Source organism: Notamacropus eugenii, chromosome 3 (assembly GCF_028372415.1).
Source record: "Notamacropus eugenii isolate mMacEug1 chromosome 3, mMacEug1.pri_v2, whole genome shotgun sequence".
NCBI lineage: Eukaryota > Metazoa > Chordata > Mammalia > Diprotodontia > Macropodidae > Notamacropus > Notamacropus eugenii.
The window spans coordinates 19,919,587-19,937,683 of NC_092874.1; the positions used below are offsets into that span (position 1 = coordinate 19,919,587).

General features: G+C 43.9%; 1 protein-coding gene across 3 annotated transcripts in view; it reads right to left on the reverse strand.

Moving 5' to 3' along the window:
- Window positions 1–8,598: 8,598 nt before the first annotated feature.
- Window positions 8,599–18,097, reverse strand: part of CPVL (carboxypeptidase vitellogenic like) — a 124,203-nt gene continuing 114,704 nt past the window's right edge. For all 3 annotated transcript variants that reach the window (XM_072651031.1, XM_072651028.1, XM_072651029.1), the window contains exon 13: window positions 8,599–9,647. In XM_072651031.1, coding sequence (XP_072507132.1) covers window positions 9,543–9,647 — 105 coding nt within the window. In that variant the 3' untranslated portion in view covers window positions 8,599–9,542. The remainder of the gene's footprint in view (window positions 9,648–18,097) is intronic.

Sequence of the window (18,097 nt, forward strand, 5' to 3'; positions counted from 1 at the left end):
CTTCAGAGTTACAGATAGGATGGGAGAGGGACAGGGGATCCCCTCCATTTCATTCCAAGGTCAATGTCACTCACTGCAACCTGGGTCCTCACCAGTCACCTCAGCCTTTGTCTTGCCACTGGACCTCAATGACTCTGGAGGAGACAGTGAGGTTGAAGACTTTGTTCTCCTCTGCCCCCACCCGTATCCAATTCACACATAAGTCAGGACATCACCCTCATGATGTCACTGGTTCTCTTCAAGAACCAGAAGGAAGGACAAAGACAATGAGAATGTAATCTTATTGAGGGCTTTGTCTTTATATCATCATCAGAGACAGTCTGGCTGGTGACCAGAATTCTAGCCTTGGGATGTGGAAGACCTGGGTTCAAGTACTGCCTCTGACATGTGCTAGACTTGTGACACCAGTATCCCATGGAGTGGGCAGGGGGCTTCCTCCTCCTTGGAAGTTGTCAAGTAGAGGCTGGAGACAATTTGTTGGGTAGATGACAGTCAAGATTTTTTTGGTGTGGGAGCTGGACAAGATGGATGCTGAGCTCCCTTCCAACTCTCAAATTCTGTGATTCCAGGACTATCCTGGAGGATCCTGGACTTCTGTGCACCTTCTCTGGACTCTTCCATGTCCTAATCCTTCTTGTCAGCCTGGTCATTTCTCAGGTGCAGATTGTTAGGAGTTTACAAAGATCTTAGAGGAGTGGGAGCATTTCTGAATAGCTATGGCAGCCACTGGGAGAGGCAGTCAATGAGGCTACAGATGCCTGAGCATCTGTGGAGGAGGAGATGGAGAAAGGAGCAACTTGGACGCTCCCATTTCCACCCTCTCTATCAGCAGCATCTGCCATGATTAAAGGACAGTGACTGCATGGTGAGATTTGTTGGTCCTGGGTGGTGGTGGTTATTGTAGTTTTAAAATCAACTGATCTCAATTTCCCTAACTTGGCACCAAACCCAGGATGGAGAATTATTTTGTGCTGCTTTGTGGTATATTCATATGTGTCACCACCCAACCCCACCCCTCCGAGGAGAATTGCTCAAAACCCTAGGCATGCAATCAGAGACTGCCAGGCTTGATGTCCCACATGGCAGGGGTCCTTTGGATCCAGTGAAGGAACCGCCCCTTTTTATAGTCTGATTTCCAGCTTCCAAAGCAATCTATTAACCCTGTGTGGTAGGTACTACAAGCACTGTTTGTTTGTTTTTGGTCAATCCCTAAGACATTGGAGATGCCCCATGTGTGAAACAAGCTCCTCTAAGGCAGGATTTAATTCTATGCATCTCTGTACCCCTAATGTCTGGCACATAGTGTATATTTAATAATGTGTTGCTGAAACGAGCAGACCCTAGGACTATGGAGATTGACAGAGGGAAGAAAAGTAGCTCAGTGGAAGCCTGAGTACACATTTAGAGCTACAAGGGCCTCAGAAGTCTTCGAGCCCAACTCCCTCATTTTGCAGGTGAGGAAACTGAGACCCAGAGAGTCTCCATAGAATCATAGTTCTGGATCTAGAAGAAGCCTCGGAAGTCATTCAGTATAGTCCTTTTACCTTTGCAGATGGGACAACAAAGGACCAGAGAGAATCATATCTCTAGGAGGAGCCTCAGAGAATCTGTAGTCCAAACTGAGGCCCAGGAAGATTGGTACTTGCTCAGGACCACACAGGTGGTCATCATTAGATTGAGAATTCAAACCCAGGTTCTCTGATTACAGAATCAATGGGGTTTTTTTCCCCCTTGAAAGATGTGCTGTTGGAAAGTTTGCTGTTGTTTAATCATTTCAGTCATGTCCAACTCTCCGTGACCCCATTTGGGGTTTTCTTGGCAAAGATACTAGAATAGTTTGCCATTTCCTTCTCCAGCTTACTTTACAAAAGAGGAAACTAAGGCAAACTGGGTTAAGTGGCTTGCTTGGGATCACATAGTTAGTAAGCTTCTGAGGACAGATTTGAACTCAGGAAGTCTTCCTGACTCCAGACCCAGTGCCACTGTGCACTAAGATGCTACCAGTGGCTATGACCGCGATAAACATGACATCTTGTTGAAGACATTCAACAGCACCCCCTCCTTCTCCCCTTCTTGCAATCCCGCCACCATCCCCGCCCCCACTGCTCTCAGTCCAAAATCAACTTGAATTTTCCACCAAACCTCAGCCTGGACTCTTGTTTTTTCCATAGAATCTGCCTGGTTTGGGTGCTTGTTTACTTCAGCCCCTCCAGCCCCAGCATTTTCCTTGAGTGAGTCATGTTGCCTGGAAAGAGGCAGGACAATGACCTCTTTGAAGAGTGTCTTGTCCCAGCAGACCCACTGAGGATGCTTAGTGACAACCAGGCCCAGCCAGTGGCAGTGTCTAGGAAGCAAGGGATGAGATGTTCTTGTCCACATGGCCTCAGGCTGGGGCACACAAGAAAAAACTTGCTTGGGATTTTGAGCCCTGACTTTTCTTCACTCTGCAGGCGTGGTTTATTTGGTACAAAGAAAATAGAATGCTCGACTTGGTTCATGGGGCCAGTCTGACACAGGCATCTCAGTCATCAGCCTCATAAGAGAGATTTGGATCAGCAGCTTGGAATGGTCAACAAACATTTCCTGGAGTTTGGGGGAGAGTGAGGAGAGAGACAAAAGACAGGCAGAATATTTCATAGTCTTCTTACTTTCCTCTTTTGAGGCAAAAAAGAGAGTGAAACAGGGCTGTGGATTTGTTCAATGCTTTTAAGCATGATGTTTTCAGTCATGTTGTGAAATGCCTTATGAGAATGCACAATTTCAAGGTCAGCTACTGCACTGATGCTAGATTATTGAACTTGAAAAGGTTGCAAGCCAAGACTAAAGTAGAGGGAGTGTTGGTGTATGATTTTGTGTTTGTAGATGATTGTGCACTCAACGTGCTCCGAAGCTGAGATGCTACAAAATGTGGAACAATTCATTTCTGCTTGTGGTAATTTTAGGCTAATAATGAACACCAAGAAAACATAGGCTCTCCAGCACCAGCCATATGTGGAACCATTAAGTACAGCAAATGGAGAAGTTTTGAATACTGTGGATAAGTTGGTAGTATATATATGTATATATCTTGGCAGTATACTTTCCAGGGATGCATACCTGAATGATATGGTCAATATGTGCATTGCTAGAGCTAGTTCAGTGTTTGAGAGGCTCTGAAGGAAAGTGCAGGATTACCAAACTGAAGGTCCACAGAGCCGTTGTGCTGAACTCATTGTTGTATGCCTGTGAAACCTGGACAACATACCAGTGCCAGGCCAGGAAACTGAATCACTTTCATTTGTACTGTCTCAGGAAGATTCAGAAGATCACCTGGCAGGAAAAAGGACCAGACACTGAGGTCCTTTCTCAGACTAAACTGCCAGGCATTCAAACTCTATTGCAGAGAGCACAACTCTGATGAACTGGCCACTTGTTTGAATGCCAAATGAATGTTTTCCTGAAAGGCTATTTAACAAAGAACTCACCCAAGGCAAACACTCACATGGTGGCCAGAAAAAGCAATACAAGGACACTCTCAAGGTCTCTCTTAAGAACTTTGGAATTGATTGTGCAACATGGGAGATGCTGGCATAGGACTGCCCCGCATGGCATGCCCTCATCAGAGAAGGTGCTATGCCCTATGAGCAAAGCTGAATTGAAGTAGTTCAAAAGAAATGTTAGATATACAAACAGAGAATACACCCCATTTGTGCCTGACCTGTGGTAGAGCATTCTTAGCTCATATTTGTCTGATGTTTTATCACTCTATAGAACAGAAGTTCCCTGAGGGCAGGGACTGCTCGATGTTTTGTCTTAGTATCTCAAGTATCTAACAATTCTCAACCCATAAAAGGGGGGTTAATACATGTTTGTTAGAATGAGTGTGGGGAGCATACCGGAGAGAGAGAAACATCTTACTCAGTTCCCCTACCTCACCACCTCTACTTCCAATGCAGTCTTGAAGCTCAGTGTTGTTGCTCAGTCATTACAGTTGTGTCTCACTTTTTGGGATGCCATTTTGGGGTTTCCTTGGCAGGGATATTGGAGAGATTTGCCCATTCCTTTTCCAGCTCATTTGACAGATGAAGAAACTGAGGCAAACAAGGTTAAGTAATTTGCCCAGGGTCACACAGCTAGTAAATCTCTGAATCTGGATTTGAATTCAAGTCTTCCTGACTCCAGATCCAACCCTGTATTCACTGTGCCATCTAGCTGCCCTTAAAGTTAAGTGCATCCCTAAATTTTTAAGAGAGTCTCTAATACAGGAATTCTTAATGTTTTTTTGTTCTTAAACAATCTAGTGAAGCCTATGGACTCCATATCAGAATCATTTTTAAATGCATCAAATAAAATCCACAGGATTACAAAGGAAATCAACTACATTGAAATAGTTACTAACATTTTAAAAACTCAGCCAAGGTCAATGAGTCACAAGTTAAAAACATCTGCTTTGAGTTCAACCCCATCACTTTTTAGAGGGGGAAACTGAGCCCAGAGGTCAAAGACTTCCCCAAAGTCCTATAAAGGGAGCTGAAATGAGACTAGAACCCAGGGCTCCTGCTTCCCACCTGAATGATATTTCTCTGACATGATTGTGCCTCTCCCATAAGGGACTGAAAACACTAGAACTCAAGATTCTGGTCACTCATTAGTCATGGTTAACTGGACAGGAAATAGGAACTCTGGAAGATACTCCCTGTTGATCTCACAACTGTTGGCACTACCCCAAATAGCCAAAGGCATCAACTCCCAACATTTGGCTGATGTAACCCCAAATATTTCATTAGGTCAATTTGTTTTTTATCTTAAGCCATGATCTATTCATATTTTTTTTTTTAATTGGAGCAGTGAAGATGCAGCTCAAGGTTTCGTACACCAATAGGTCTGTGATCTCCTTAATGTGGGGATTTCCTCTAATGAGGCAAATTGAAACCCATCCATTCCTGCATATTTGGTGGGATTCTTGTCCTCCCATGGCTTTGCCTAAGATAGTACCAGTCAATATGCTGGGGGCCTGCCTTGCATTCTCTTGACATCTTGGATATCAGTGGAGCACATGGACAATCTATTGGTCCTTCCTTATTCTCTTTGTGACTATTGTACCAATGGCATTGTGCTAATTGTATCAAAACCCTGAGCAAATCAAGATCTCTATGAGATCAACAATCACTCAAAAATTCAGCCTAACTGTCCCCACAGGGAAAAGGAAGAGGATGATAAGTGCCTAGTACCCAAAGCACCACATGTATCTGAATGACCAGCTCTAGAGAACTCCTCCACTACAAGGACGTATATCTTGGGTAGATCTTGCCAATGGAAAATGAACTGAGTCCAGAACCAAGCACGAAAGTGGGCTCAACTTTTTCTGGGAAACGGCAGGGTTCTTTTAATGAGAAAAGTTCTACTGTATTTGCTCGGCAGAAGCCAAGTTCTCTCTCTCTCTCTCTCTCTCTCTCTCTCTCACAACTCCCATCCTGGGGCCCCATTGGTGCCTTGGTCAGATACTACATCTAAGGCCAGCTCCTCTACTCCTTTTCCATCACTGTGAAAGCACTTCTTCCTTTCCAACTTTGTAGTCATTCATTATCAAATCTCTGCAGTTGCTTCTGGAAAAATGTGTAGCCTATGGCTCCAACTCCCCAGCCTTTTCATTTTCTCAACCAAATATTCCTGTAACATCCTTCCCCCTCAATACATGTCATCTTTAGCTATTAGAACATCAGCACTTTGGGGTCAGGGACTATCTTGGCTTTTGTTCTTGTATTTCCAGAACTTAGTGTACTGCTTGGCACATATTAAGAGCCTAATAAATATTTTCTCATGTGTTGATTCCAGTCATTTTGAGGTCAATATTCCAGTGAGGCAAAGTCAAATCATTGATCTAAGGGATTCGAATCCTGCTTCCAATACAAGCCATCTAGGCAGCCATGGGCACGTCACTGGACATGTCTGGGCCTGATTCTTCACCTTTCAGATGACAGATTGGACCTGCTAAAGCCCTTTGCTGCTCTAAATCTGACTCCACGATTGATCACACTAAAAGAACCTCCAAAGAACAAAATAACTGGTGACCGCCACCGACCATTCTGGGTGTATGTACAAGACAGAGGAGTCACATCCTCATCAGCATCAACATTTCATCCTGGGGCCCAACCTTCCATCCCTAACAAGCTGGCCATCACCTCTGGGATTGGCTCCATTGAGAGAAGGTCAACTCTCCACTCCTGAGTCATAAAGAATGGGGCTGTTCATGGACTGAGAAGTAAGAGATTAAATGACTTGAGGAATCTCATGGCCTGGCCTCGTACATCATCAGCACTGAGCATGGAAGCCTCCTTGTCCAGAATAAATGAAGAGAATCCCAGACTTTTCACAGAAACAAATCAGGGTGAACATTACCAGTGTCTTCCGGGAACTCAGAACTTTGGCCATGCCTTTTGTCTGGCATGAGAAGGAAGGGGCCATTATGTCTTCATAACTTTGGGGCTTTGCTAGACAAAAACCCTGAAGACCCTCCATAGAACTGGGCCAGCACAAATAGAAGTAACATCTTTTAGAGAAGGGCTATGCTTTAGGGAGAAACAAATGCTGTGGCCAACATGTATTCCAGATGTTTCAGAGAGCCAATTTTAAAAGCAAAACATACCGTAGTGGCTCATACAAGCCCTTGCCCCTCCCCCTGTCTCAGGGCTGAGATCCTGGCAAGCCTTGCTATTCTTAGAATCATGAAACTTTAGAGCAGGAAGGCATTTCTGCCCAATCCCTTTACTTTGCATATGAGGAAACTGAGGCCCCCAGAGATAAAGGAAGTCTTGCCCAAGCTCATGTGCATAAATAGCACTTCAGCACTCAGACATCCTGCCACTCAGCAAAGTGGTTCTTCTGAGGGTATCCTTATGATGGCAATCACTTTTTTAAAAAGTAAATTCTCTAGAACAAATAATGTATTAAGAGAAAAATGAGATTATTGAGTAAAATTACAGTTATGGGAAAGGGCCAGATGCTAGAAGTTAGAGTCAGAATGAACCTTGGAAATATCTTGTACTGTCCCACTCTTGCCTCATTTTACAGAGAAAAGGACAAGAGTCCAAGGGAATTTGACTCAATTTAGGAAAGACTTTTTAAAAACAAAGCAAAGTGTGAGAGCTGGGGATACACACAGAAAAGCAAGCTGTCCCCTGTGCTCAACAGTAGCATGCAGGAGGTTTCAGCTGCAAGTCAGGTGGTAAGGCTCAGTGGTTGTTGGGGTGCATCTTCTTGTGTCAATGAAAATACCATGTCAGTCTCTGACATGGAACCACTCCTCAAAGCCAAGGGCTTCAGCCTTGAGAATTTTCAGCTTCTGCAATAGTGCTTGTACAGGAAGTTGTCAGGTCATACCTTTGTAGTGGTCACCTCCCTGGGTGATGGCTACAGACTAAATTGGAAGCAGGGCTGGAAGTCTGGGGGGTTCTGCTCTTCCTGGGGCTCTTGGTGGCATTTGGCTGGCACTCGGTGTTGATGGGGATGGGAATGGAGGACCCCTTCTTCACAAGGATTCTTTCCCTGCATGATGGTTGCAGGGTCTGGAGTGGGAATCTAGGGGTGCTGTTACTCCCAGAGCTCTTGAGTTCAGGGCCCTGGGCTGTCTCCATCATGGTCTGAGGGGAACTATTGGATGAAATCGTGTTTGCCCTGTCTGGCACATGCTGTCTTTTGTCTGTCTTTCAGAATGTTTTGCTGCTTAAGCTAGCCTAGCTTGCCTATCCCAATAATGGCTGTTGATTGATAAAATGCTAGATTAGAAAATAATCAAAAGTATATAATGAGATACCATTTATATTGCACTTTAAGATTTGCTAAGTGAGCAAATGTTCTCATTTGATTCTTATAATGGTTATTATCCCTATTTTATAGATGAGGAAACTGAGACACAGAGAGGTTGAGTGATTTGCCTCAGGTCACACAGTAAATAAATGTCTGAGGCAGTATTCAAACTCTTCTTTTGGACTCCACATCCAGCATTCTATTCATGCTGCAAAGGTTTCACCACTAAATTTCTATGTCAGATAATGTGGCCCTGTACTGATTTTCAAAGACTTAGAAATATATAAAGAAAAAAGTGCAAAATACATCCAGAGATTTGGTTGAGGCAAAGCTTCAGAAGATTCTCTGATTGTTGCATTTATATACCTTGGTACTTTTGTACATCAGATTTCTAATCCAAAGAAGAATAAAGTATTAGATCCTACAGCTTTGTAAAGTCAGGGATCCCCAAAGTCACACAGTCTTCATCTCAACCTAAACCTAAGGACTTATTTTAAAAGATTTGAAGTTTCCTTCATCTGCCAAAACTTTGCTACCTTTTTTATCCTTCAGATTATTTTTTTTCACAATATGGTAAGAATTAATGACTGGTAATGTGGCTTAGTAAATAGAGAACTGGCTCTGGAATCAGAAAGACCTGGATTCAAGTCCTGCCTGACATATACTGGCCATGTGACCCTGGGCAAGTCACTTAGCAAAACCCATAGACAAGACTAAAAGGATATAACTTGCAGGACAGGCACCAATTTTCATTAGTTAAGGAAGCTTTCTCACTGAAAGCTTTCTACAGAAATCACATTTATGGTCTTTAAGTTAATTTTTTTAAAATTAAAATTTATTTATATTTCAAATAACAAGCATTAATTATTTTTCTCCCACCTCCCCCCTTCTCCTTCTGGGAAAAAGAAAGACAAAACATTGTAATAAAGAGATATGGTTAAGCAAAACAAATTCCCATATTGGCCACACCCAACCATGTGACTCATTCTGCATATTGAATTGGTCTCCTCTATGTTACCTCTCTGGTGTATCACATTCTTCATCACTGATCTTTTGGAATCATGGTTGATCACTGCATTGATCAGAGTTCTTGGGTTTTGTTAAAAATTGTTTGCCTTCACAATGTTGTTATGCGTGAATTGTTCTCCTGGTTCTGTGCACTTCGTTTTGCATCAGTTCATACAAATCTTTCTTGATTTCTCTGGAACGATTGTCCCCAACTGAATAAATGTCATAGCATAATAATAAATTACATTTCTTAGAAACCATAAGGTTTCCAAAGTGTTTTCTTTACAACAATCTGGTGAAGTAAGAAATGAATTCTCTCCCTTCCCCCTCCTCAGCCTTCCCACCCAACTATACAAATGTGGAGCCTAAAGCTCAAGAGAGGTGATGTATCTTGCTGTCCAAGGTCACTCAGCTATGAGGCAGCTGAGTTGAAATTGGAGATCTAGTCTCTTGGGTCCAGTCCAGGCTTCTTCCCACAACTCATTCTTACTTTAAAATAAATCACATAATCCTCATGGCTGTACAATGCTTTCCTAAAGTTCATTTTTGGGGGATGGAAAAAAAAAGTTATCATTTCTTTGAAATATATTTTTTAACCAACAAAACAATTTTTTCCTGTCAATTCAAAAATTTGAGTGAAGCTGTAGTCATATAAACAGATTTCTAGAAATTGCAGGTTCCTTTCAATTTTCTACATTTTCTCTTGAGAGGTAAATCCCCTAAGTTCCTCTGAAGATTTCTGGTAGCCATCAGTAAGGATCCCATCCTTTTCCAAAAATAAAGCGATTGATCATGTCAAAAGACCGTAGGGGCTGGTCATTGGGTAAGATGTGTCCTCCACCTCGAACAATTACCTTTTTAGATGGGAAGGAAAAAGAAAGAGAATTGAAATATAGATATGAGACACTTCTACACTAGGGAGGAGCACTGAATCCCAGAATGGGATTGAGAGTTATTGAGTGCCTACCATTTCCAGCCACCATTCTGGGTTTAACACCCACAAGCTGTACCCAGGATAAGTAGGGGGAAAGTCATCCTTATTTGGAAGGGAGGAAACACCATCCTATAGTCCCTGGATCACCAATAGGGAGCTGAAAGTGATCAAATAAATCATCTATTCCAACTGTCTCATTTTAAAATGAGAAAACTGAAAACTAGAGAAGTGACTTGTTCAGGGTCACATAGGTCATACAGGACTAGGATAAAACCCAAATGGTAAGATTCCAAATTCAGCACTCTTTCCACTGCATCTCACTATCTCCTTCCGTGGGGACAAAGAAAACAGGATGCTGGTTCAAGCCCAGTGCTGGGAAGACTGCTGTGGGTTGGGGTGGTAGGGAGGGAGTAAGAGGAATGGGGGAGACAACTACCCCAGTGCATTTAAGGACAAGTGCTGTCAGCACCCTTTAAATCTGGCACTCTAAGACAAAGCTCTGATTGCTTGCCTTATTTATGTCTTTGATGATAATTCATGTCTAACTGGCACGCAGTTGAGGTTTAAACCATCCTCTCTCCATGTCCAAACCTAAGCTTTCATCAGTCCATATATGTTCCATTTTTGTCATGGAGAATAAGAAACAAATACATCTGACATGATCTCCTTCATGTGACTCCAAGGGCAGTCTTTGCTGGCATCCCCTCCAACCCCCTGCAATGTGTGTGTGTGCGTGCGTGCGTGTGTGTGTGTGTGCGCGTGCGTATTCTCAGTCTTGAAATTAGGTTTTGGCAGTTATCTGACGAGAGACTTCTGTACAATCTCAGCTCGAATGAGATTGAACTAAGTTGTGAATGTGATGAAATGCAGCTGCTGAGTCCCGAGATGGGTTTGGCAGAAATGCTCAGGAAGAGCTACGAGGCCCAGACACATCAGTGCTGGTGGGGAAGTCTAACGGCTCAGGCGGTCATCTCTGAGGGGGACCCTCCCTCCTCACAGGATCTGAGGTCAGGAAGATGCTCCTCACATGAGCTGCTAATGTCAGATTGGGCTACAATGAAGCCAGGGAGTTGAATCAAAGAAAATCTGGTCCTTAGACATTAGAATCAAAAGCCTTCCATTTTTCAACCTTTTTCTCTGTTCATGACAAGTCTGTGAATCTTTTAGAACACACTTGGGGGAGACAGGAAGATCTATGCGTCCAAATCCAACCTAATTCATTTCTTGAGATTAGAGTTAGACCATACAATTTTAGACCTGGATGAGACCTTAGAGGTTGGCACCATCTTCTCAAAGACTTTTCTGAGCCAGCTGTTTTACACTGTAGCATTGCTGGAACCCAGGTCTATACCTAGAGGGGAACTTGGGGGCCATATAGTTGAAGAAACTAAGATCCAGAGAGATGAAATGCTCAAGGTCAGATATGAAGTTGCAACACATAGTAGGTGGCCATGTACAGGAGACCTTCCCAGATCCCCCAGCTGCTAGTTTCTTCTCCTCTAAGATGACCTTCTATACTCTCTATACATCTTTTCTGTGTGAGAAATGCAAATTATTGTAATTCACACTACATATTTCCACTAGGCTAGAACCAATTATCCTATTTTATGTAATTATAACTCAAATTCAAATGCATGTGGCCACTTGAGGGGAGTCATCATTCGTACTAATTAGGACCTTCCTGCACCTATATATTTATACATTTTCTCCCCATTACAATGTGGGCTTGTTTTTGCTTTTCTTTGTATTATTAACTCAGCGTAGTACCTGACACATAGTACGTGCCTAATAAATGCTCACTGACTGACTGTATCCCCAGTACTTAGCACAGGGTCAGCACAAAGGGAGAATTTAATAAATACTTATTGACCGAGAACTGCTTGCTGAATTACTGAATAATAGAGCTTCATCTCATTCCACACATGGACATACACACACATATACAGAACCACCCATCCCCCTTCCTTGACCACCAAAATCTCCATTGTTGACTATGACATGTTGGCATGTCAATAGAGTGTGAGGCAAGAGGACCCTGGTGTCCAAGTCCTCACTTCCATGGCCTATTTCTGAAGGTGACCACGCCCTACTTTGAATCTGCAACCAGAGGCAAAGAACTCAGACCATTCTTTGAAGAATTCTGAGTAAACTCATGGCGTCTTCAAGAGAAACCACCCACAACCCATTCCTAGTCCTGCTGCAAAGGCTCCAAGCTACCTTGACACTCACCCAACATTCTCTCTTCTTGTCCCTTTATAAACTTTTCAAATGCCCTTTGGTATTATAGCTATTTGTGTGGGTGATGCATAAAAAGAGATTATAAACTCCCAGAAGGCAGAGTCTGAGTCTTGCTTAACTTTTCTCAGGTCTCCCTAGCCTTAACCTTCACTTGGAACAAGGAGGGGGTCCTGGGTACTTGAAGGCCATGTTAGTAGAGTTCACAGTCTGGCTTTGATATGTACCATTGATGTACCAGCCAAGTGATGTTCAGAGACTCTGGCCAGTGAATTCCTTGGGCCCAACAAGTCAAGAAGACCACCTGGTAAAGGTACCAAGAAGGTTTTAACCTGGTTTGCTGGACGGTGCCTCCACCCACACTAAGGAAAATCATGGGCCCATCTCCTCTCCTGGGAAACATAATATGCAAATCAGATCCAGAAGTAGGGGAAGGGAAAAGCATTTATATAGCTCCTACCATATGCTCACAAAGGTGAAATGAACAGACCAGGGTCACACAGCTAGTGAGTGTCAAAGGCAAGATTGGAACCGAGGTTTCATGACTACAAACCTAGCAATGTATGCCCTATGCCATGCCGCCTGTAGAAATACATCATCATCATCACCACCACCACCACCACCATCATCACCACCACCACCACCACCACCATCATCATCACCACCACCACCACCACCATCATCATCACCACCACCACCACCACCATCATCATCACCACCACCACCACCACCACCACCACCATCATCATCACCACCACCACCACCATCATCACCACCACCACCACCACCACCATCATCACCACCACCACCACCACCATCATCATCATCATCACCACCACCACCACCACCATCATCATCACCACCACCACCACCACCACCACCATCATCATCACCACCACCACCACCATCATCATCACCACCACCACCACCACCATCATCATCACCACCACCACCACCACCATCATCATCACCACCACCACCACCACCATCATCATCATCACCACCACCACCACCACCATCATCATCACCACCACCACCACCACCACCACCACCACCATCATCATCACCACCACCACCATCATCATCATCATCACCACCACCACCATCATCATCACCACCACCACCATCATCATCATCATCACCACCACCACCATCATCATCACCACCACCACCATCATCATCATCATCACCACCACCACCACCACCATCATCATCATCATCACCACCACCACCATCATCATCACCACCACCACCATCATCATCATCATCACCACCACCACCACCACCATCATCATCATCATCACCACCACCACCACCACCATCATCATCATCACCACCACCATCATCATCACCACCACCATCAGCAACAACCGCAGCAGCAGCAGCATTGATCTAGGACTTTAAGGTTTGCGAAGCACTTTACAAATATTTGCTCACTGGATCTTCACGATAACCCTGGGAGGTAGGTGCCATTATTATCCCCATTTTACAGATGAGGAAACTGAGGCTGAGATAGATGCAGTAACTGGCACCTAATTCTAGCTATCGTCACAACCCCAGCTAGTGAAGAGTGAGCTTTTTTTCGTCCTTTCTTTCAATCCTATTTAAATAACTTCAGCCAAACAGAGCTGAAAGAAGAAAGCCCCAAGTGAAAGATCTTTATACTAAGAGGGGGCAGAGTGCCTCGGCCCTGGGGCTGGGGCAGGGCTGTCATCATTACCCAAAGTAGCATGAGGAGGCAGCAATGGACCTACTCTGCGTCTTGGTTTTCATTCTTAGGAAAGCTCCTGGAATATAAACTCTTGGAAGGCACGGACTACGTTTTAGGATTGTTGTCTTTGCTTGGGCAATGCCTCACACATAGTAGCTGATTTAGTAAGTGCTAGCTGAATTAAACTGAAGGAACTATTCTTTTTCTTATGACATTTTTATGTGAACTTAGCCAGATAAACATGCAAGCTCCTACTATGTGTTAGGTACGATAGGGGCTGCTGTGGATACAAAGACCAAAAACTAAAATCACTTATGTTCTTTAAATGGGAGTGAATTCTATTTCTCTTTATGGTTGGAGGCTATTTAAACCAAAGAATGTCATTTTCTAGACATGAAAGAAAGTAAAATAAAATGAACTTCAAATGCTCCCTTTCAATGTGAATTTAAAAGCTTAATGGACTATAGCCTCGCTAGCGCTCCCATTAAACCCCAAGCAGCCACTTACTTGTAAGTGGGAATGTGTAAATTACAACATAATGTGTCTACCCATACATCCTCATGGGAGTGACTTAGTAAGTGGGGAAGAGAGAGGATGGCGACCTTGTCCCAATATGCTGGTGCAATGAGCGGCATCAGCAGTCGGTCAATAAACATTTACCAAGCACCTACTATGTGCTAGGAACTGTCCTAAGTGATGGGAATACAAAAAGGCAAAACACAGCCCCTACCCTCATTTAAGAGGGAAAATGAAGCATTCTACATATGACCTCAAAAATGTCAATGCTACAGGTATGGGGAAAGGGAAGTACTTATTGACCAGTTTCACTGAAAAAGAGCTGAGAATCTTCATGACCCAGTAGGTCAAGATGAATCAACAGTGTGGCATGCCATAGGCTAGATTAAGAGTTAGTGCTGTTATATTCCATTTCAGTCAGCATGGTGTTCAGGCCAGGGTGCCATGTTTTAGGCTAGAGTATAGGATGCTGGGCAGACAGTGGAACCTGGACTGGACCACACCATCATGTCAACAAAGTACACACTCTGACTACTTGCTACAGGCAGTCTGTGGTGTAATGGAAACAATGAACTTGAAATGATGACATAAGGGTCAAGTTGAGATTATTCCAATTCTCACTATTCCTGTGACCACCCATGAATAAATCTCATTCACCCCTCTGAACTCAATTTCTTCATCTGTCAAATATGGAAAGAAGGAAGCCGGGAGGTAGAGGTGAAGAGGAAGGGTATCACAGGCATGGGGTATAGCCAATGCAAAGGCAGGGAGGCGGGAGATGTCCTGCAAACAGACTACTATGGCTAAACTGGAGGAGGATGTAAGGATAGTGAAAGGGAGGAAGAACTGGAAAGGTTGGGAAGGGCTTTAAATGAAAAAGTAATTTGACATTTGATCCCTCTAAAGGCAGCCTTGGCCTTCAAAGTGTTCAACTAGTGATGGGGCAGTCATACACTAACAAGTCCTTCTGCCCTGTCCCCAGCTTCTACCTTCAGATGGAAAACAGACCCTGCTCATGCTGCCAGAGAGACCTCAGAGGCTCCAGGCTCTGTCCCCAGGAACAAAAGGCCAGTGAGGAGCTGGTATCTCTGCTTACCTTCTTGGTGACCCCAGCTTCCTGTCTGCCTGGGCTCAGAGAGAGCAGCAGGATAACTTTGCTTCTTGACCTTTCTAGCCCTCCCTGTGGCATGCTAAGCAGTCCCCATACAGGCTTCTTTCCCAGGGTCCAACAAGAGGCTGCACGGCACTGAGAGGTCCAGAATTGCTCTAGAAGATCTAGCATAGCCTCAGTTTCCCATGTTAGCTAGAAAGAGGAGGGGATTCTGCCCCCCCCCCCCCAGAGTCTTTAAACTACTTGGCATCATAGGATCCCTTCAGATCATAGAGGAGGAGCTAGTGCAACCCCTTCGTTTTACAAATGGATGAATGGATAGATAGAAAGACAGACAGGGAGAGAGACAGAGACACAGAGACAGAGAGACAGAGACAGAGAGGAGAGAGAGAGAGAGAGAGAGAGAGAGAGAGAGAGAGAGAGAGAGAGAGAGAGAGAGAGAGAGAGAGAGAGGAGAGAGAGAGAGAAAATTACTTATTATGTGCCTGGGGTAACAAATATAAACAAGCAAGATAGCCTCGTGACCTCAAGTAGTTTCTATTCAAATAAGGCAAATGATGGGGAAGGACATGACGGGCCTAAGGGCATGCAGTTAGTAGGGCTACAGAAATAGGATTTGAATGCAAGACCTCCAACTCTAAAGTTAGTGAAATAGGCTTTTCATCATTGACACATGGGAATCAGATGGGGGGCAGAAAGTACTTGACTGGAAGTTAAGGGACCTGTGTTCTATCTTTGGCTCCACCACTCACCACCCACATAACCATTCATTTGCCTCTGCCTCCATTTCTTCGTTTGTTAAGTGGCTCATGGGAGCTAACTGATCTATGAGGTCTTTTGCTGTCCTTAAAAAAATACTATGAATTCTCATAATCCTAATAATTAGTATTTTAGAACACGAAGGTTTGCAAAACTCCTTACAAATACCATCTCATTCAGTTCTCACAACAACCCTGGAAAATAGCTGCAACTATTATTCCCGTTTACAGATGAGTAAACTGAGGCTGACAGCCATTAAATGGCTTACTTGTCCAGAGTCACACAGCTAGAAAGTGTCTGAGGGACTGGATTTGAAGTCAGGCTTTCCTCATTCCTAATTCCAGGACCACCAGCTCTCTGCCTCTTAAGAAATGACTTGCACTTCGGAGACAGCTCTAGATCAGGGAAGGTTCTCTGGGTTCCCTGTGGCCCCAGGCCCACAACCTCCTGGATTCCCATGACTCCAAGAAGTCACCTCGGATTCAGCGCCTGCCAGATGGAGGAATGATGACTGTGCTGACACTGGCTGGTTTGGTGCCAGGCTACACGAAAATGCCAGCCTCTCACCAGATGAGCCAGCTACGCTGAAATGTTATGTCCTCACCCAAGATAAGATGAATGCATAGTCAGAGCCAACTTCCAGATAAAGAAAACTGAGGATTAGCCCCGCCCCTCCCCTTTTGTCTCTTTTCTCTCCTCTCCCTTCTCCCCCTTCCCTCCTCTCTCCTCCCTTCCTTCTCTCTTTTCTCCCTTTTCTCTACTTCCTCCTCCTCTATCTCCTGTCTTCTCTCTCCCTCCTTTCTCTTCTTTTCTATCTCTGTCTCCAGTCTCTCTATCTCTGTCTGTCTCTCCTTTGTGTTACATTCCTATGAACAACTTGGCTCATTTTGGTTAAATCCCAATTTAAAACAACAAACCTAAGTGTTTAACTTCACTCTTCCCTCCTCCCACCTCCCAAAGTTCTTTCTTCCCCAAATACCAATGAGTTCCAAAAGCCACTCAATTTATGGGCAAGACTTTAAATTCTAGGCTTCCTAATAAGTATTTATCCACTTTCCACTTAATAAAATGACTATCTGCGAAATTCTAATTGATTATTAAAAACCACTCACAGTAAATGGTTCAACAACCAGGAAGAAATTCTCCCTCCCAGCTCAGCTGTCTGTTAGACTTTGGTAAATGGACATGCAAGCCAATTTATATTTGAAATAATACAATAAATTAGCTCCCTGATGATTAAGTAAGTGCATATTTGGGGAGTTTAATTTAGAAGCATTCTTCTTATGTTAATCAGCCCTTTAGAGCAAGACAAGAAAACGACAGGAGAATTTTGTTCCAACCCTTGGCACATAATCAGAGTTGAGTTGGAAGTCGCTATTGTTTACGATTTCCCTCGTCTTCAGGAACTAACTTGTGTTTTTTAAAGACAGAGGAAAAAGGAACAACAACCCAGAAACTTCCCCAGTCATTGTTCCTTCAAAAATGTTATAAATACTTCAGAGTCTGAAGTCTTTCAGCCTAACCCAATCTAAGGAGGATTGGGCTCCATTCTGTTTCCCCTCCTAGGATCTCAGACCATAGAGTGCTAATTCTGAAGCTGGAAGGGGTCTTAATGGCATTTAGAACAACAGTCCCATTTTACAGATAAGGAAACGGAGGCTCAGGGAGATTTGGTGACTTCCCCCAGGTCACATAACCCTAAGAGTTAGAGATAGCTCCTCACACCTGGACAATTGCCATGGGCTTTAAGGTAGTCCTAGTGCCTGTTTCTCCCTACTCCCATCCAACCTCCACTTGGCCATCAAATTGATTTTCCTGAAGTACCATGTCACTCCCCAATTCAATCACCTCTAGGATCAAATGTAAAATCTTGTTTGACCTTTAAAGTCCTTCATAGCCTGGCCCCTCCCTCCCTCCCCAGTCTTCTTAGACCTCAGCCCTACACACATATGCTGTAATCCAGGGGCACAGGATCCCTTGCTATTCCATCTCCCGACTCCAGGCATTTGCGCTGGCTGTTCCCCATGCCTGGTATGTT